Below are 21,628 nucleotides of genomic sequence, written 5' to 3'. Positions count from 1 at the left end.
CACCCATACTCTGCAAACCATTGTGAAGTTCATGGCAGAGGGTACATCCCACTGTGCCACATGTTAGGGTTTCTTCTTCTTCCAATTGTATATGGAGTTTTTGAAGAACAACTGCTCAACTACTCTTGTACATACTGTAATTAGTCTAATCTTGTCTCCATAGGTCTTGCTGGAGTGATATGTTTATTACTAGGTTCCTCACTCAATACTCATTCTTCAAACATTGTAAGTAGGCTTATGAAGGTAGTTGACAGGACATCAACATTTCTGTAGCACACCCCTGTGAGTCAAAGAAAACCGCTGGCCATATATGTTGTCATTCTTTGTATCCATTCAAAATTTTTGTTAGTTTTATTTGGTGTGGGTCCAACACAATCAGTATTCTAGAATGACCTACACAAGTTTTTGTAAACAACCTCATTTGTACACTGATTCAATTTTCCCAGAATCCAAAACCTGTCACTTTCTTTCTTAGTGGTTAGGCCTATCTCATCATTCCTTTTTTTATCCCCACATATTCCTGCAACTGTTTATGTGGGTTCTTGTGACTCATTGACATTTCAGTCTGTTACAGCAAGAACAAACACAATTTTATGGAACATAGTACTTTATAGAGCAACATGTAAGATAAGGCTGTGCGTAACACTAAACACATTGACTGGCAACAGCTATACAGTGTAAAGAATAGGTCACACTCATATGTGATCACTGAGAACCACAAGGCCCTAAAGCAAACTGCCATTGATTTTGAAGCTGTGGTAGCACTTGAGCACGCTCCTGGCATCTGTTGATCTTACACTGAACCAGCTTTATCTGTGCTGTAGGCCCACAATGAAGATATGAAATTTCATGAAAAGCTGTCTCACCAACTTCTCTGTATTTCACTTACATATGGGCTCAAAGCACAAAACACTTTTCTGCTATGTGATAATAAATTCGGCCAAATTTGAAAAATAAAGAGAAATGTGTTTCAGTTCTTTTCACCTGATTGATGGTGTCAAGTGATTCAGAAAGCTAGCCTAGCTAAACCTTTTATAGTCTCTAAAATGGACGCTGAGGATTTCAGTACATTTATGAGCATTACTGACCTTACTATCAAACCAAAAGTAGACATACATTGAAAAAATGTACATTTCATAAATTCTACAATGATGAAATTTTCAACTGGTTGCCAGAAACTGTTGTTTACAGTAACATAGTCTTCTTATGAGTCTTGGGAGGCCACCATGTTCTCAAAGTCATGCTGAGTGAGACCACTATTTGTCATTTCCCCACAGTTTGTTGATACCCTGAAAAACCGAGTGGCCAAATATGTACATGGAAGGCAAATATCAATCTTGAAACTCTAAGACTTAACATAATTACTAGATTTCATGCCTGAAGTGAATTGACAGTTTTACTTGAAGCTCAAGCCACTAAATATTTTCAGTGCTAATGACGTTAATGAGGAACATGAAGTATTTTCATAGGTCATAATTGTGTGTGTACGGTGCATTTAATATCTGTTATTTATTTTCTGATTCTAATTTAAGATTAATTACAAACTTTACAGCTTTCAGAAAGACACTATTGCCATCAGTGTATACATAAACATTTTGTGAATTAATATTAATAATAATAATAATCCTAAATGTTATTTAAAAATTTGCAACATGAAAGTGGATAAATTATTTCTCATGGGAAATGCAGGACATTGGGACTTGGTTAAAAAACAGGTCAAACATATGGGACTGTTGGCTTTTCCACAAATATGATTTTCACAAACATCTATTTTTCTCAAAACTTTGTTTTTGTTCTTTCCCACCTCTATCATTTTCAGTGCCATAGTTAAAAGTTTATTTGTATCAGTGTAATATGCAGAGATTAATTTCAGAATCTGTAAGAATTATGTTTACTTTAATGTGTCAACCAAATAATTTATGATAGAGGTTGTTTGCTTCTAAATGCCCTATCTTGCTTATACTGCTGAAAATCACTTGTACGACATTCAGAAAGAACACAGTTATCAATAGCATTTTAAAAAATGTAACTTTGGTATTTTTTGTACCAAAATAACACATCTGTATGAAAAAATAATATTAAGTGATATAAATATTTTGTAAATCTGATAATAATAGATTGAACAGCAAAATTATATTTCATTTGGAGATTTTTTGTGTTGTAGTTACTGCTATTTATATGGTATGCCGTGAAGAAGTTTACTCCATATTTCATAGCGTGTGGTGTAAACATAATATATCTCTTGCCTCAGAAATGCTAGCATCCATCATTTATTGTTTCCATTAATGGCTTAAGAATGACATTCTTTTTCAAATCATTGCACTGAACTACTACATTAGCCAAGGGCACTTGGCTTTGACACATACACTATCTAATCAAAAATAACAAGATACTCCTATGTAACTGGCCACTAAATGTCATGAGAGGTGGACCCTACAGTATAAAAAGAGTTAGGGCATGTTGAGTTATCAGTAGAGCAGCAGTAACAGCAGAATGGCCCAATCACGAGAGCTCAGTGGCTTCGAATGTGGACTAGTCATTGGACATCACATGAGTAAAAAATCCATCAGGGACATTTCAACTCTTCTAAAGCTGCCCAAGTACTGTTGGTGATGTGATTGTGAAGAGGAAAAATGAAGGAACAGCCACAGCTAAAGGAAAACCAGGCAGACCTAATCTACTAATAGACAGGGAGCATCAAGCATTGCAGAGGGTAGTTGTAAACGACTGCATGAAATCTGTGGGGGAATCACTTGTGAGTAAAGTGCTGCCAGCAGTCCAGCTAATATAATGACTGTGCTTAGGGAGTTAAAAAGAATGGGGTACAATGTTTGAGCAGCTCCTCATAAGCTGTACATTTCTGTAGACAGAGTGAAGTGATGCTTGAAGTGGTGTAAAGAGAGATGCCATTGGATGGTGTACAATTGGAAACAAGTGATTTGGAGTGATACCCCATGGCAGTCCGATAAAATGGTTTGAGTTTGGCGACTTCCTTAAGAAAGTTATCTGTCATCAAGTGTAGTGCCAACAGTGAAGTACAGAGCTGGTTGTGACATGGTATGGAGAAGTTTAACACACTTACGGTGCACTTATTGCATGTAATAAAACACTAAACACGAAAGGATATGAACACATTTCGCAGACTGTGTACTATATAGAGTAGAGTAACCCTTTGGAGACAATAATTTTTTATATCAGCATGACACTACATCTATCACAAAGCAGCTTCTGAGGCAATGGCCTGTGGACAATAACATTTCTGAAATGGACTGGCTTGCCCAGTGCCTCAACCTGAATCCAATAGAAGACCTTCAGATGAGTTAGAATACTGACTTCACTCCAGACCCCAATGCCCAATGTCACTCCCTTCTCTGGTTTTGGCTCTTGAGGAAGAGTGGACTGCCATCCCTCCACAGACATTTAGACCCCTCATTAAAAGTATTCCTGGCAAAGTTGAAGCCATCAAAAATTTGAAAGTTGGACATGCCTCATATTAATGTCTACTAATAGGCATCCAGATACTTTTGATCAGAAGGGATATGTACAAGAAAACCCATTTGTAAATCATGAAAAAAGCAAAGAGATATTCTATTGAAGTCTTGTGTGGGTTCTCATACCTCTTGAGCAAATACTGACCTCATTATTTTATTTAATATTTGTAAGACACATTTTACATACACGTAGAATATAGTAAGTACACAGAATAGTACACCATAGCCTTTCTGTCATGACACCATAGCCTTTCTGGTGTAATTCAGATTATGCATTTTGTAGAAATTAGTGCAACAGTTGAATTAGAGCAGATGAGAATATTTACAGCGTCTGGCTGGTGTCTGAAAATTAGTTGGCATGGTAGCATGTTCAAAATACAGGGTGTCTCACAAAAGATACCCAGGGGGGGAAGGGAGGGGAAGATGGGGATGGGTGGTCCATGAGTCATGCAGCATGGCCACCGGCTGCTGCCACTGCTGTGCCCATCTCTCGGACACTTTTCTGGTGGTAGTTGGCTGCATGTGTGCTTCCCCTGAGTTAAGCATAAACAACATTGCCATCTGATTAGCTTAAGCTTACTTTTATTTACAGCAGCTGCTCAAAATAGTGTTCCTCTGTGTGTTAAGAGCAGCCTGGCATCTCCTGAACATATTAGTAAACACTTGACAAATTTTGGCCACCACAACCTGGGAAACGACTAGCCAAACCAACCCTGTCTTTCAACTCTGAGTGTGTGAGGATTGGTTGCATACATCATTGTCTTTTAACATTCCCCAAAGATAAAAATCACATGGATTTAAATCTGGAGAATGACGAGGCCAGTCAACTATTTTATCATCAAAAACACTTCTTATTGCTGTCATAGAAGCGTTGGCAATGTGTGGTCTTGCATTGTCCTGCATGACATAACTGCACATCTTTTCATTAGGTGTTAGTTCTTGTAAAAATAGGATGCAGTATATTGTTCACATACCTGTAATAAAATATTGTTTTGTGGAAAAAGATTGGTCCAAAAATTTTTGTTGCACTAATTTCATACCACATTGCTGTTTTCACTTCATGCAGAGGTTGTTGATGTAATTCATGAGGATTTTTGGAGCTCCAATGTCGATTGTTCTGACAATTTACATAGCCTGACAAATGCAGCCATGCTTCATCAGAAAAAAAAGAAGCATCTCAGGACCAACTTCCCCAACATGCATAGACTGTAAAAGCCAGTTGCAATGACAACATTGAGCAACAGTATCTGAATTTCTCAGCTGATGCACTACTGTCATTTTGTATGATTTCAATTTCAGTTTGTGCACAGCTCTGTGAGCAGATGCTCTTGACACACCAGTACATTGAAGTACAAACTCACAAATTACTGCAGTGTAAATTGAATCCTGCATTTTCTCCATCTTTTGTCATGCTGTCTTAAGAAATAGACTGTTGCTGAGTCAGCATAAGTTGATCCCTGATAGTTGCTGTGGGCTGGATGTGGCAGTTTTGCATGCCTGTGTCAACCAATAACACAATGCTATTTTGTGAACATCTCTATAGCAGCACTATAGTGTTGTCACAGCTCCATAGAAAGCAACTGTTTCTGCCTGTAGCCATTTGCACTTCACAGGTGAAAGCTGGAAACAGTGCTGCAAGCTATCAGGGATCTTCTTAAGCCACCTCGAATACAGAAGTAATGTAACTAAAATTTGCTGTGTTGTGGAAATGAGAATAACAATTTCAGGGGTGTTTGTGGTGGAATGGATAATTTGCCGTGTGCCAATTTATGAACAGGCATATTATTATATGAAGTAAGTTTCCATATTGATTCATTATATTATAAGAATGAAACATGAAGTTTTATACTGAGTCAGCCCAAAAGCAACTGCTTTTTGGTGAAAAACTGTGTAAAATTAAGATAATTGTAATCAAAGGTGAATTCAAAATTGTAAAAAATCCAACTTGCTCACCAGTTATATTTATAGCACACATTGTTGTTGAGAGATATGATCCGAAGACCTGACCTCACAAGGGTTGTATAATATCCTCCCTTTGTAACAGTTGGCACTATGTCAGCTGGTAGCCATGTCTGCCACAGGTTTGCCATTGTTTCATACAGCCATTTGGTGGACACAGCTTCATCTGTTACATCATCAGGTGCATACCTGTTTTAAAAATAGACAGACAAAATGTCTGCAATTTACAAATAATCAGTCATACGAGTTTACTCACTATTAATCAATAATTTTAGACATAATGTCTATGGAACTACCATGATTGCTGTTTCTTGATCATAACAAAATACAGCCTGAATCATATTTATTTAATGTTAAACAATGAAAGTCCAGGATGGACATTCACGCAAGTACAGCTCACACACCCACGATGCGATCTGTGCTTGAGTGAATGTCCTGCACTATTACATCCCCATGTTAACAATAAAGTTTATTGCAGCTAAATGCTCCCATAAATTATTTAATCTGTAAACTGGGTTCACCTGATAGGTCATTTTCAGTAGACCATAGATACTTTTTGGTTGATGCCTGCATCAGAAGGTGTGAAGAGTCACCATTTATGTGAGACTTCTAGTTGAAATTTTATTGTCAAATGTAATGTGCTTGCTGCTGCTGCTGTCTATTGATAACAAGGAAAATATGAAAAGCTTCCTACCAAGTACAGTAATCAGAAGCAGTCTTCCAGCAAGAAACTCCCAGACTCCCAGCAGGTTCTTATGCTGCCATTGGCCAACAAGTATAGTGTGTGCAAAGTGCCTTGGCCACTAGATGCGCAGTCTGCTGGGGAAGCATGGGGAGAGCAGCAGTGATGGGGGGCTGCTCAGAGCACTGCAGGGGAAATGCCAAGGGCTGAAGGGGAAGTGCCATTCTAAACTGAAGCCTACACTCACATTTTTTGTAAATATTGAGTGGTACCCCTCCATGCACACACTCGCATGATGACCGTGCTTTTGTTAGTATCTAAAAAGAATTCCACCAAAAATGGAGAGATTTATTTTTGCCTGGCTTGTTAACAATTTGTAACTTTCAGAGAAGCATCATGAGTGGCAAATTTTAAGTAAAACCAACACATTTCTCCGGTTTCCATGTCAAAATTTGTTTATTTTGCCAAAACACAGCAGAGCTGTGCTAATACGTTGCGCAGACACAACTGCGAGAGAATTGTGGAACAGTGGTTTATTATGTGAGGAACTGAGGAAAAGTTAAGTCAGTAGCTTATGAAAAAGCACATCCTTAGTACAAAAAGACATGTAATGTCCTCACATATGTTGTTGCAAAACCCATAGCATTTCTTGTTTCACCAGTTATAGATAGCCCTTAAAATTTACATTCTTTCACCAAAAAAGTCTGTACTTTTGGAATAACATGTTAGATATGAAGTTTTACATAAAAAAGATATGGTAAAATACTCTCCCCTCTGTGTGCTAGCTGTGCAGAGTGACAGTGTAGTTAGAGGTGGCATGCCACCGACTTTGCGGCCCTGCCTCGGGCATGGGTGTGTGTGTATGTGCGTTTTGTTAGTTTAAGTAGTATGGAAGTCTAGGGACTAATGACCTCACACACACACACACACACACACAGATACATTTGTGTGCTACATTAGCCAAAATCTCATTTCAATCTCTGAAACCACTTATGAAATATGAGGAATGTTGTGGATATTTCACTCTGACTTTATTGCTGACATGACATGATTACAGAGTTGCTACATCAGATCAATCTTCTCAAGAGTAGTGACAGATAGATACAGTATGTGATCAAAAGTATCTGGACACCCCCAAAAACATACGTTTTTCATATTAGGTGCATTGTGCTGCCACCTACTGCCAGGTACTCAGTAGTCAATAGACATCGTGAGAGAGCAGAATGGGGTGCTCTGCAGAACTCATGGACTTCAAACGTGGTCAGGTGATTGGGTGTCACTTGTGTCATACTTCTGTACTCGAGATTTCCACAATCCTAAACATCCCTAGGTCCACTGTTCTGATGTGATAGTGAAGTGGAAATGTGAAGGGACATGCACAGCACAGAAGTGTACAGGCTGACCTTGTCTATTGACTGACAGAGACTGCCACAATTGAAGAGGGTCAAAATGTGTAATAGGCAGACATCTATCCAGACCATCAGACAGGAATTCCAAAGTGCATCAGGATCCACTGGAAGTACTATCACAGTTAGGTGGGAAGTGAGAAAACTTGGATTACATGGTGGAGCGGCTACTCAAAAGCCACAGATCACACCGGTAAATGCCAGAAAACCCCTCGCTTGGTGTAAGGAGTGTAAACATTGGACGACTGAACAGTGGAAAACGTTGTGTGGAGTGACAAATCACGGTACACAATGTGGCGATCTGATGGGAGGTTGTGGGTATGGTGAATGCCCGGTGAACGTCATCTGCCAGCGTGTGTAGTGCCAACAGTAACATTCGGAGGTGGTGGTGTTATGGTGTGGTCATGTTTTTCATGGAGGGGGCTTACACCCCTTATTGTTTTGCATAGCGCTATCACAGCACAGGCCTAAATTGATGTTTTAAGCACCTTCTTGCTTCCCACTGTTGAAGAACAATTTGGGGATGGCAATTGCACCTTTCAACACTATTGAACACCTGTTCATAATGCACGGCCTGTGGCAGAGTGGTTACACAACAATAATATCCCTGTAATGGACTGGCCTGCACAGAGTCCTGATCTGAATCCTTGGGATGTTTTGGAACGCCGACTTCATGCCAGGCCTCACCAACTGTCATCAATACCTCTCCTCAGTGCAGCACTCTGTGAAGTATGGGCTGCCATTCCCCAAGAAAACTTCCCACATCTGATTGAACGTATGCCTGTGAGAGAGGAAGCTGTCACCAAGGCTAAGGATGGGCCAACACTATATAGAATTCCAGCATTACCGATGGAGGGCGCCACGAACTTGTAAGTCATTTTCAGCCAGGTGTCCACATACTTTTGAACACATAGTGTATGAATGAGAGAGGTTCATTAAAATATTGGGCTCGTAGTAACGACAGTCTCCATGTGGCGCTGCCGTCGGGTTTTGGAATGCCGACTTCGTACCTGGTCTCACCGACCAACATCGATACCTCTCCTCAGTGCAGCACTCTGTGAAGAGTGGGCTGCCATTCCCCAAGAAACCTTCCAGCACCTGATTGAACATATGCCTGCAAGAGTGCGTGGGCCAACACCATATTGAATTCCAACATTACCAATGGAGGGCACCATGACCTTGCAAGTCATTTTCAGCCAGGTGTCCAGATACATTTGATCACACAGTGTACCTCTACCCAAGTCTAAGAAAAAATTCAATATGTTAGCTAAATAAAATATAATATGGACCAAATGTAAGATCATGGTGAATTCATTTTTCATTGCACACTTTTCCGAATTTTGGGCAGTGTTTTACTTTCACATAAAAATCACAAAAATTATGACCATTAAATAAATTATGGTCACTTCATGAAATTGACATATAAAGCTGTAAGTAAAGCAACAATAATTTTTTTTTATACCGAATAGCTTCTGTAAAATCATGTGAGAAAGATCGCCGAATGGAGCCTCGATTCTGTCATCGCTGACTGGCTGGAAGGTGGAGAACACTTATCGGCCTCCCCTTCTGAACAAACGAATGAACTCACCCAGTGCTTTGGATGAAAACTGGTCACTGCACATTAGCCAGCGTATCCTGTGTGAGCTATATCTATGGGCTTTTAAAATCATTTATCAGTTGAAACCACTTCAGTCATAAATAATTTATGGGAGCATTTGACTACAATAAACTTTATTGTTAAAATTCATGTGTTCACTGATGATAAAATGCCAAGTAGTAACATCCTTATGTTTGCTCCCAAGCATTCACAATGCTTCAGCGTATTCCTTCGCTTCTGAAAAGAGGTTTTTGATTTAGAATGGTCTAATAAAGTCTGCAGTGACTATACTATAAATTTAGTTCAAAGAATATTGTTCTTTCTTATTTCAAAGGATTAGAAAAAGTAATTATACCTTTAAAATTATCTATGAAACTGCAGGCAAATTTGGCTATCCCTCTAGTATACTGGGAATTGGACTTACTGGTTCTGAGGATGTGCGTCATGATTGCCAACTGCAGGGAAAACAGGGGCATCATTGAATGCTTGTTTCAATGTTGGATAAAAAAGCTGGAATGACTCATTATTCCTTTCTTTACTTGTCTCCCACACTCCATGGTCAATTACATCACCAGTAAAGTAAACATAACTGATGTCCTGCGGAACAAAGAATTTCAGAATTTGCATTGCCAAAACTTTCGTATACAAGTTAAATTCACATAATATCTTGTTATTTACTATCCCTTAAGACTCTTACTTTTAAGGCAATTGAGCCACGGAAGGTTTTACCAGTACATGTAGTTTTTAACTACTTACATAATAGTACTGGTATGCAGTCTTTGCCACTTTTTCACTATTCTGGTAGAAGAATGAATTTTATTGTTTAACAAAGGGAGAAAAATTGCAGTAAAATACTAATACAAGTACAGAATGAATTCAGGAGAAGATCACAGCACACTCACTGACTGTGACATTAACAGACAAATTACTGAGATACATTCTTAAGGATTAAAATCCAAACATTAATTGACCTATACAACTCATCAAAATATCTACTGCTGGCAAGATTCATATATTAATCAGTCAGATAAACTGAAAATAAATTGCTTCTGTAACAATTACAAAGAGATTTTTTTCCCTGGGTGCTGAAATTATGTTAGGAAACTGAAAGCGGTTTCTGCAGGACTTTCTGGATGCCAGTCGTAACATATATCTAGCTGCCTTCTTCTGGCATCTAAAAATAAATGTAACTCTTGGAAGATTTCCCCGTAACAGTGCACCATACTGCAGATTGGAGTGAAAGAAAGTGAAATAAGATTTATGTACTAAGTAAAATCAAACAATGGGAAGTCCAGGACAGAATAATGACAATATTATGAGAAAGATACATTGCTACTCACCATATAGAGCATACACTGAGTCACAGGCAGGCACAATGAAAAGACTGCTACACATTTAAGTTTTTGATCAAAAGCCCTTCTTCTGAGGCAGAAAAAACACACACATTCACACAAGCATAACTCATACATGCATGACAACTGTCTCTGGCCACTGTGGCCAAGCTGTGGTCTGCAACTGCACTTGGTGATAGAAGCAATCTGGCTTGGGTGGTGGGGGTAAGGAGGAGGTTTGAGTGGGAAGGGTGAGGGATTACAGAGTAGCGGTGGAGGACAGTGTAGTGCTGGTTGTGGAAGCAGGCATGTGTTGGGGATAGGGTAGGGTTGCTAAGTGCAGCTGGGATGTTTGGAGGGGGAGGGAAGGGAGGAAATGGGAGTGGAAAAGGAAAGAAGTAGAGAAGGACAAGAAAACTAGTAGGTGTGTTGGTGGAATACAAGACTTATAGTTCTGGAGTGGGAGCAGGGAAGGAGATAAGTAAACAAAGGACATGGACTAGTGAAGGTTGGGGCCAGGGTTATGGGAATACAGGATATATTGCAGGGAGAATACTCACCTGTGCAACCCAGAAATGTTGGGGTTCGTAGGAAGGACACAGATGGCACAGGCTGTGAGGCAGTCACTGAAAAGAAGCACAATGCATTGGACAACACATTCAGCAAGTGGGTGGTCCAGCTATCTCTTGTCCAAAGTATGTTGGTAGCTATACATGTGAGCAGACAGTGTGTTAGTGGTCATGTCCACACAGAAAGCAGCACAATGGTTAGAGCTCAGTTTGTGAATCATGTGATTGCTTTCACTGGTAGTCCTGCCTTTGAAGGGATAAGAGTTGCCTCTGACTGGCATGGAATAGGTGGTGGTGGGAGATGTGTAAGACAGGTCTTGCATCTAGGTCTACTGCAGGGATATCAGCCATGAGGCAAGGGGTTTGGTGTAAGAATGGACAAGGATATTGTGTAGGTTGGGTGGGTGGCAGAATACCACTATGGGAGGGATATGAAGTATAGTGGGAAGGATATTCCTCAATTCAGAGCATGACAAGAGGTAGTTGAAACCCTGGTGGAGAATGTGATTCAGTTGGTCCAGTCCTGGTGGTTCTCAGACATGAGGGGATTGCTCCTCTGTGGCCAGATAGTGGGTGTGTCAGAGGTGGTAGATGACTGGAGAGACAAAGCATGGGAGGTTTGTTTCTGTACAAGGTTTGAAGGATAATTTTGGTCTGTGAAGGCCTCAGTGGGACCCTAGGAATATATTGGAAGAAGGACTGCTCATCACTGCAGTTGCAGTAACCATGCTTGTGGATCTAGGATACCTGCTCCATTCACCGACACCAGCTGCCATCAAGGTGTGAAATGGTCTGAAGATTACCACATTTTGACTGAAACCAGTTACCATCATCAATAAATATTTTATTTCAGTCAAGACTATTTGTAATTCAATTGTAGAATATGTGCACATTTACTGCTTCAGAAGAAGGCCTTTTGGCCAAAAACTTAATTGTATAGCAGTCTTTTCATTGTGCCCACCTGTGACTCAACCTCTCCTTTATATGGTGAGAAGAAAAATTATTCATTTCATAATACTGTCATTGCGTACTAACTAGTTGTCACACATCATCTTCATTTTTACGAACAAAACAGATGGACAAGTCTACTGCACAAATCATTGATTTGTAGGAGTGCGTGATGGCTATCCTATTGCTTGTATTCCATAACAAATTACCACTTGCATAGAGAAGCCATTACATTGCTAGCTTTTGGAACTAAGATTGCTTTAATATTAGTACCTGAAATAAACAAAGGTGTGGAGGAGTAAGAGTACCCTATGGTTACCCTGAATATTTGAATGATGTGACTCATTCAAGTTGAAATTTAGAGCCTTGGAATTTTTAATCTTTTACATACTATGACATTTAACAATATGCTTGCAAAATAATTTTCAGTTCAGTGTATGACTGACACTAACAGAGAGCAGACAGGGCAGAAAAATTGCTATTATCAATATGAATGAGTGCAGACTCTACAGATTTCATCTATTCATAAACAGTATGGATACATAAGATGTCCTCAGTGTCTAATATTGATTTTAGGCCAACCTAATTTTCTAAATTCTGTCAACAGATCTCATTCCAGCCAGAGAGGCCTATAAGATTAAGATCTTGATTATCTCCCTCTCCCTCTCAGACACATACACACCTATGCCCCTACATGATGCCAGCTGGACGCACAGTGTCAGGATTGCAGTTGAGCAGGTGGTTGGTTGGTTTAAAGGTGGGAGAAGGGACCAAACTATGGGGTGATCGGTCCCTTGTTCCTAATACAACAGAATGCAGCATGTCATTCTCAATGGAGAGAAGTCTTCCAAAGCAAGAGTGATTTCAGGTGTGCCACAGGGGAGTGTCGTAGGACTGTTGCTATTCACAATATACATAAATGACCTTGTGGGTGACATCGAAAGTTCACTGAGGCTTTTTGCGGATGATGCTGTGGTATACCGAGAGGTTTTAACAATGGAAAATCGTACTGAAATGTAGGAGGATCTGCAGCGAATTGACGCATGGTGCAGGGAATGGCAATTGAATCTCAATGTAGACAAGTGTAATGTGCTGCGAATACATAGAAAGATAGATCCTTTATCATTTAGCTACAAAATAGCAGGTCAGCAACTGGAAGCAGTTAATTCCATAAATTATCTGGGAGTACGCATTAGGAGTGATTTAAAATGGAATGATCATATAAAGTTGATCATCGGTAAAGCAGATGCCAAACTGAGATTCGTTGGAAGAATCCTAAGGAAATGCAATCCGAAAACAAAGGAAGTAGGTCACAGTACGCTTGTTCGACCACTGCTTGAATATTGCTCACCAGTGTGGGATCCGTACCAGATAGGGTTGATAGAAGAGATAGAGAAGATCCAACGGAGAGCAGCATGCTTCATTACAGGATCATTTAGTAATCGCGAAAGCATTACGGAGATGATAGATAAGCTCCAGTGGAAGACTGCAGGAGAGAAGCTCAGTAGCTCGGTACGGGCTTTTGTTGAAGTTTCGACAACATACCTTCACCAAGGAGTCAAGCAGTATATTGCTCCCTCCTACGTATAGCTCATGAAGAGACCATGAGGATAAAATCAGGGAGATTAGAGCCCACATGGAGGCATACCGACAATCCTTCTTTCCACGAATAATATGAGACTGGAATAGAAGGGAGAACCGATAGAGGTACTCAAGGTACCCTCCACCACACACCGTCAGGTGGCTTGCGGAGTATGGATGTAGATGTAGATGAATGCCACAAGTGTGAGAATAAAACGGACGAAACATATAACACAAAACAGAAAGAAAGGAAAAGCTACAAGAACAAAGGGAAGGCTATGAACACTAAAAGGAACAAAAGAGGACAAGAAAACAACAAGTCAGCAAGTTCATTTCCGGGGATTCTGACGTGTCCTGGGGCCCACACAAACACCACAGAGCAGCAGGGCTTTTCCAGGGAATAGATGGACTCCTGAATGGACACTACCAGAGGGTGGAGAGGGTAGTACTGGTCGATAGCTTGTAGGCTGCTCAATGAGTCAGTACACAGGAGAAATGACTCGCCAGGACATGAGCGAATGTACTCAAGTGCACGAAATATGGCCGCCAGCTCTGCAGAGAAAACACTGCAGCCAACTGGCAAGGAGTGCTGCTCTGTATGTTCTCCATGAACATATATTGAAGCCTATGTGACCATTAGCCATTGAGCCATCGGTGTAGACCACTTCAGAGCCCTGGAACATGTCAAGAATCGAGAGGAAATGACAGTGGAGAGCAGTGGGATTAACGGAGTTCTTAGGGTCATGCAAAAGGTCCAGATGAAGCTGCGGCCGAGGCGTACACCATGGAGGGATACGTGAACGGACCACAAGTAGAGGTAGCAAAGGGAAGCACTCCAGTTTGGAGAGAAGGGGCCGCATGCGAACTGCAATCATTAGCATTGATCTGGGCCGCTGATGTGGGAGATGGACTGCCATGGGCGGGAAAAGGAGACGGTAATTCGGATGCTCAGGGGAACTATGGACGTGAGCTGTGTAACTGGCGAGCAGTTGCGCACGACTGATCTGCAGTGGAGGGACTCCCGCCTCCACCAGTTTGTTGGACTACGGGCTCGTCCTAAAAGCTCCAGTCGCTAATCAAACGCCATATTGGTACACAGGGACGAGTAAATGCAATGCTGAAGGCGCTGCCAAACCATGAACCACATTCCCATAGTCAATTCGGGATTGGACAAGGGACGTGTAGAGCTGCAGCAGTGTAGAGCAATCTGCACCCCAATTGGTGTTGCTCAGATAATGGAGGGCATTGAGGTGCTGCCATCATTTCTGTTTAAGCTGACGAAGATGAGGGAACCGAGTCAATCGAGCGTCGAAAACTAGCCCTAGGAATTGATAGTTCTCCATTACAGTGAGTGGATCATCATTAAGGTAAAATGCGGGTTCCGGATGAATGGTATGATGCCGACAGAATGCATGGCACACGACTTTGCGGCTGAAAACTGTAAGCCGTGGGCTAGAGCCCATGACTGCACCTTGTGGATGGCTCCCTGGAGGCGCCGCTCAGCAACAACAGTACTGGAGCAGCAGTACGAAATGCAGAAGTCGTCTGCATACAGAGAAGGTGAGACGGAGGGCCCAACAGCTGCTGCTAGACCGTTAATGGCCACTAAAAATAGAGAGACACCCAATATAGAGCCCTGCGGGACTCCATATAGATATGGATGGAACTATGGGAATCACCAACTTTGACACGGAAAGTACTGAGCGACAGGAAGTTCTGGATAAAAATCGGAAGTGGTCCCCAGAGATCCCACTCATACAATGTGGCAAGGATATGATGTCACCAAGTCGTGTCCTATGCTGTACGTAAGTCAAGAAAGACGGCAATCAGGTGTTGGCGTCTGGAAAAGGCTGTTTGGATAGCAGACTCGATGGACACAAGATTATCAGTGATAGAGCGACCCTGGCAGAAGCCGCCCTGACATGGAGCCAGCAAGCCACGTGACTCCAGGAACCAACCCAACTGCCGACATACCATACGTTCCAGCAGCTTACAAAGAACGTTGGTGAGGCTGATGGGCCGATAGATATCCATATCAAGCGGGTTTTTACCGGATTTGAGCACTGGAATGATGGTGCTCTCCCACCATTGTGATGGAAAGACACCATCGTACCATATCCGGTTGAAGATGACGAGAAGATGTCGCTTGTAGTGAGATGAGAGATATTTAATCATCTGGCTGTGGATGCGATCAGGCCCAGGAGCTGTGTCGGGGCGATGTGCAAGGGCACTGAGGAGCTCCCACTCTGTAAATGGGGCGTTATAGGATCCACTGCAGCGTGTAGTGAATGAAAGGACGTTCCCTTCCAACCGCCGTTTGAGTGTGCGAAAGGCTGGGGGGTGATTCTCCGATGCAGAGGCTCGAGCGAAGTGCTCAGCAAAGTGCTCAGCAATCGTGTTTGCGTCGGTACATAACTCGCCATTTATGGTAACACCGGGGACAGCTGTTGGGGCCTGGTACCCGAAAAGACGTTTGATCTTTGCCCAGACTTGGGAAGGTGACGTGTGACACCCAATGGTGGAGACGTATGTGTTCCAAGACTCCTCCTTCCGTTGTTTGATAAGGTAGCAAACACGAGCATGGAGCCATTTAAAGGCTATGAGGTGCTCCAGGGAAGGGTGCTGCTTATACCACTGTAGAGCTCGCCGACGCTCCTTAATTGCTTCAGCGACTTTCGGCGACCACCAAGGGACTGCTTTACACCTCGGGCACCCTAAAGAGCGAGGGATCGTGTTTTCTGCGGCAGAAACAATTGTGCTACACCTGTTCGACCATCACATCGAAGTTACCATGTGGGGGAGATTCAGCGGTGACAGCAGAAGTGAAAGTTCCCCAGTCCACCTTGTTCAAAGCCCATCTGGGCAGGCGTCCATGCACCTGACACTGGGGCAGTGACAGGAAGATGGAGAAGTGGTCACTACCACACACGTCGTCATGTGCTCTCCAATGGATAGATGGGAGAAGTCCTGGGCTGCAAATTGATAAATCGATGTCCGAGTAACTACCATGAGCCACACTGAAATGTGTGGCGGCCCCAGTATTTAAGAGGCAGAGGTCGAATTGCGACAGTAAAGTTTCGACATCTCTGTCTGGGCCAGTAAGCATGGTACCACCCCACAAGGGATTATGGGCATCAAAATCTCCCAGAAGTAGGAAAGGTTTAGGGAGTTGATCAGTCAGTGCAGCTAATACATTTAGGGGTACTGCACTATCTGGAGGAACATATACATTGCAGACAGTTATTTCCTGCGCCGTCCTTATTCTGACAGCTACAGCTACAAGGGGGCTTTGAAGGGACACATGTTCACTACAGACCGAGTTTAGAAATAAACGCAAACTCCACCTGACACTCGATTATAGTCGCTACAGTTCCATTATAGCCGTGGAGGGCAGGGGTTCACATTGCTGGGAACCAGGTTTCCTGGAGGGCAATGCAGATAGCAGGTGTAAAGCTTAGCAATTGCTATAGCTCAGCCAAGCGGTGGAAAAAACCGCTGCAATTCCACTGGAGGATGACATAGTGAGACTGGGAAGGCATGGAACATTCACTGAGGCAATTACGCCTCAGAGTCACCTGCTGCCACCGATTTATTGCCTGAGAAGTCTATATCCATTGTGTGTGAGGGTCTGGCGAGAACTAGGTCCTCAGCGGACGGCAAACTCTCCACCCCATCCTCAGCTGCAGAGCTTGTAGGTAGCGATAGTGCGGCTGCCACCGCAATTTCCTTGGTCTTAGGGGTTTTCTTTTTGGATTTCTCTCGCTACTCCTTGGGTTTCCCTGGCTGGGAGGACTTCACTGGCTCAGTCTCCGGGACTAAGGATGAGCATGAAGCCCTACAACAAGCTGCTTTTCGGCTCTTCAGCCACTCGTGGGTGTCGTCTTTCCCACTAGAAGCAACCTGGGAAGGGAGTGACCCAACGGACCCTTTCCTAGCGAGAGAAGCTGAAGAAGACTTACTTTTCTCTGTCTTAGAAGTGGAGACGGACGTCCACGATGGTTTGGGTAAGTGTTGCTCCCGAAGTAGGTGGTGCAGGAGCAACAGGGAGGGAAATGCCCCCCACCATCAAGGGGGCAGGTGTAGTCTTCCAGCTGTGAGAGGTGACTTGGGTTGGCGGAGCTGATGGTGCCAGAATGTCAAAATTGTTGTAGTGGCAGCACAAGATGATGTCATACGCACAGGATGCATGCGTTCAAATTTTCTCTTACCCTCAGTGTAAGTCAGTCTGTCCAGAGTCTTGTACTCCATGATTTTCCTTTCTTTCTGGAGAATCCTACAGACAGGCGAGCAAGGCGAATGGTGTTCTCTGCAGTTGACACAGATGGGAGGCGGGGCACATGGAGTATTTGGATGTGGTGGGCATCAGCAATCTCGGCATGTGATGCTGAAAGTACAGCGGGAAGACATATGGCCGAACTTCCAGCACTTAAAGCACTGCTTTGAGGGAGGGATATAGGGCTTTACATCACACTTGTAGACCATTACCTTGACCTTCTCGGGCAATGTATCAACCCAAAAGGCCAAGATGAAGGCACCAGTGGCAACCTGATTATCCTTCGGACCCCGGTGGATGCGCCGGACGAAATGTACACCTCGCCACTCTAAATTGGTGCACAGCTCATCATCAGACTGCAAAAGATGGTGTCTGTGAAATATAATACCCTAGACCATATTTAAGCTCTTATGGGACATGATGGTTACAGAAACAATCCCCAGCTTGTCACAAATGAGTAACTCCCATGACTGGGCAGAGGATGCTGTTTTGATCAAGACTGACCCAGATCTCATTTTAGACAAGCCCTCCACCTCCCCAAACTTGTCCTCTAAATGCTCAACAGAAAACTGAGGCTGAGGCTTCATCATCATGAAAGAGTCCCCATCAGCTTTCTAACATACTAGGTACCAGAGTGAATAAGATCCGCTGCCATCCTTAGCCTGACATTCCTCCCATGGTGTGGCCAGGAAGGGGAATGATTTGGGGTCATACTTCTGTGCATTGAGTTGAGCTCATGATCACTTAGAAACTGCTGGTGTTTCACCACCAGTGAGAGATGATGGACTATGTTTCATCGCGTGTCATCCGCCCTATGCCACCCACTCCGACCAGGGCCCCTCCCCATGGGTGCCACCCAGCAGCAGCAAAGGCCACCTAGCAGGATGGCCATTGATGGGAGTCCCAATTCCCCAGGAGGATGGGCATCTTTCCATTGGCATATGTGGGGAGTTAACGGCGCAGGCGTCAGCAGAGTGATCCCTGTGTGGTCAGGAGGCTACAACCAACAGGGTGCATAGTCGCCCCACCACAATGGACTGGCTACTGTGCTGGATATCAGGTGCAAAGAAGTCCATGGTCATCATTGACACAGAAATTGACACTGCATAGTGCATGATGGAAAATGCACCCAGGAAGGTGTCCTCCCCAAGAGATGGAGAATGGGCAGGACTGCAATGCGACGATGAGAAAGTGGGCTAAAGATCTCAATGCACTATGGACACGATGCACCTTGTAAGGTGCCCTTCCCCAATTGGCTCGCTCTTTCGGGAAAATTTTGAAGAATGGAGGTCAAACTCTACAGGGAACCATCACATAAAGGCCGAAACATATGAAACTCCTTTTAGTTGCCTCGTACGAGAGGCAGGAATACCTCGGGCCTATTCTAACCCCCGGACCCATAGGGGGGTGAGCAGGTGGACTGGGGTATGGTGATGGTAGCATGGGGTGAGGTGGTTGAAAGAGAGGAAGGTGAGAGGTTGGGGAGAGTGGTTGTGGAGCAGCCCACAGCTCGGAGGGAAGCGGCCTATTTGCCAGCTAGGAATGTGTGAGGGAGGGGTCGCAAATGCACCACTACCTTTCAAGTCCTATCCTACCCTACCCTTGACAGCATCCATACCCTGTCTAGCTGACCTTTTCAGTTTGCCACTTCCTCCGAAACTTCCTCCTATCACTCCACAAAAGCCAGGATCCAAGCAAATCCAAAACACTGTTGTTAGCCTTCCCACACCAATCCAACAAAAGTTTTAATCATTTTCAAAGAGCTCACCTTCAGCTCCCTTCAGGTTTAACCTCGTTGGACTTGTCAAAGACCTACTCTCCTTCCCCCAGTCCCCATGGTGGAAATACTTCTTTGCCACAAACACTCCGACCAAAGCCAATCTAATTCCAATATTGAACCTTGCCTCTCCCAGTTCATACCACCGTTCAACTGTGATCCTTCACCCTTCCCACCTAATCACCCCCTGTTCACCTTCTAGGAATTCCTTATCTCCAACTCAGCCTCACCATTCTTCCCTCAATCTCTTCCTAAGGATACTAACCTTCAAGCCAAGGAAAGGACAGCCATATACAATCTTGAAACATATTCTGACCTAATCATCTTCCCTGCAGGCAAATCTCCACCACTGTCATGATGAATTGCAGTGACTGCCTGACAGAGGGGTCCCACAAACTGTTTGACTCTTCCCTCTACAAGTTTTGCCATTGTCATCCCATCCCTACTGAAATCCTTTCCCCCGAGACCATTTCCCTCCTCATCCTACTGACACCCCACAAGCACACCTTCTACATGCTTTCCTAAGTCCATAAACCCAACAGTCCTGAATGCCCCATTTCTAGCTGTCATTGTGCTCCTACTGAAAGAACTTCTGCTTTTGTTGACAACACATCCAACAAATTGCCTGAAACTTGGTCTCTCACGTCAAAGATACTAACCACTGCCTTGATCGACTATCCACCATCCCCGTTCCTTTATCTCCTGGATCCTTATTCATCACTACTGATGCCTTGTTCCTATATGCCAACAACTTTCAAATCCACAACATCATTCCTCAAATGCCTAACCAAACATAGCCAGACCACAACTACTTCTCCTTCAAGGGGAAGTTACACTGCACAACACAATTAAAGGATCTTTTGTTAAAACCCATAACTGTTTCCCATTGTGATGTAAAAACTTTAAATTTGGCTCCAAGATGCCTACAACCTTCCTCTACAATGATGCAAAAGTGTGGTGTGCTGTGACATCATAGGCGTGCACAGTGATGCTTCATACAGCAAGGTGCTGACACATGGGAAAATTTTTTTACCACAGTTCCACCCAACACAACTGTGGACATGTCACATGATGGGCAGGTCAACACATCCCTTCTTACTTACATTTCACCCCTTCATTTGACCTCTCTGTTATGGATACTAAAAGCTTGACACCCAGCATTGAAATCATATGGTTTTCTTATGGGTGGCTGAGAAAACTATTTCGGACACCCTGCAACTCAGAATCAATATGAAAAGCTCACAGGTAGTGGCACAAAGGCCATCAGTGAAACCACCCCATCGCCTGAGACATTGATTTGCATACATTTTGTGGTCAAAAATGACAGTTCACAATGCAGTGAGCAAAGGATGACATTCTTGACAATCTTTGACACTGCTGATACCCCAAGGACCCTTCAAATCTTCTCTAAGGATGTAATGGCCAGCAGTCTGACTGAAAATGATCACATCCATTTAGAGGGCAGTACAATCACAATTTTTGCTTTGGTGTACAGTCTGTAATGACTGGTGAACATTCAAAACCATGCAACGAAATCTGATCACAATCTGAAGCAGCAAAGAGCACTTATGCTTTCTCAGCCCTTCTGTTTCATGCCCACCTGTGGTGTGATCATGGAAGGCTATGACATTGACACTTGTATGAGTAAAACAGCAAAGTGTCTCATTAAAACCACTCAGTTAGGAAACACTGTCAATGATACCTGCCCAGTTCTGTTGAGCACTTTGAAAATGTACTAGCACAGAGAAAATCTGTGAAGAGAGTCCTAAGCACCTGCATGCAATCAACCCCTTGACACACCTCTGACCGTGAATGACTACCACCTGGCATAGAGGTGGACTAGAATCATGTGCAGGTCGGGTGAGTGCCGGAAGACCACTTTAGGGTTGGAAGAAGGGATCTTGGGTGGGAAGTCTCTCATGGTAAATAACCATAGCCCTGGCATTGGGTATGGTTCAATTTTCCAATCCATGGTGATATCAGGTGATGAAGGCAGCACTTTTTTGGAGACAAT

General features: G+C 43.2%; 1 protein-coding gene across 1 annotated transcript in view; it reads right to left on the bottom strand.

Annotated features, from left to right (window-relative positions):
* Positions 1-21,628, bottom strand: part of LOC126237192 (sphingomyelin phosphodiesterase-like) — a 169,056-nt gene that overhangs the window by 36,579 nt on the left and 110,849 nt on the right. The window contains exons 6-7 of the mRNA XM_049947071.1: positions 9,560-9,732; positions 5,445-5,639 (exon numbers count right to left, since the gene is read on the bottom strand). Of these exons, the coding sequence (XP_049803028.1) occupies positions 5,445-5,639; positions 9,560-9,732 (368 nt within the window). The remainder of the gene's footprint in view (positions 1-5,444; positions 5,640-9,559; positions 9,733-21,628) is intronic.

This window comes from Schistocerca nitens, chromosome 2, assembly GCF_023898315.1.
Source record: "Schistocerca nitens isolate TAMUIC-IGC-003100 chromosome 2, iqSchNite1.1, whole genome shotgun sequence".
Taxonomy (NCBI): Eukaryota; Metazoa; Arthropoda; class Insecta; order Orthoptera; family Acrididae; genus Schistocerca; species Schistocerca nitens.
Note: the sequence above shows the minus strand (reverse complement) of the source record. Positions and strands in the feature narration are given on the sequence as shown.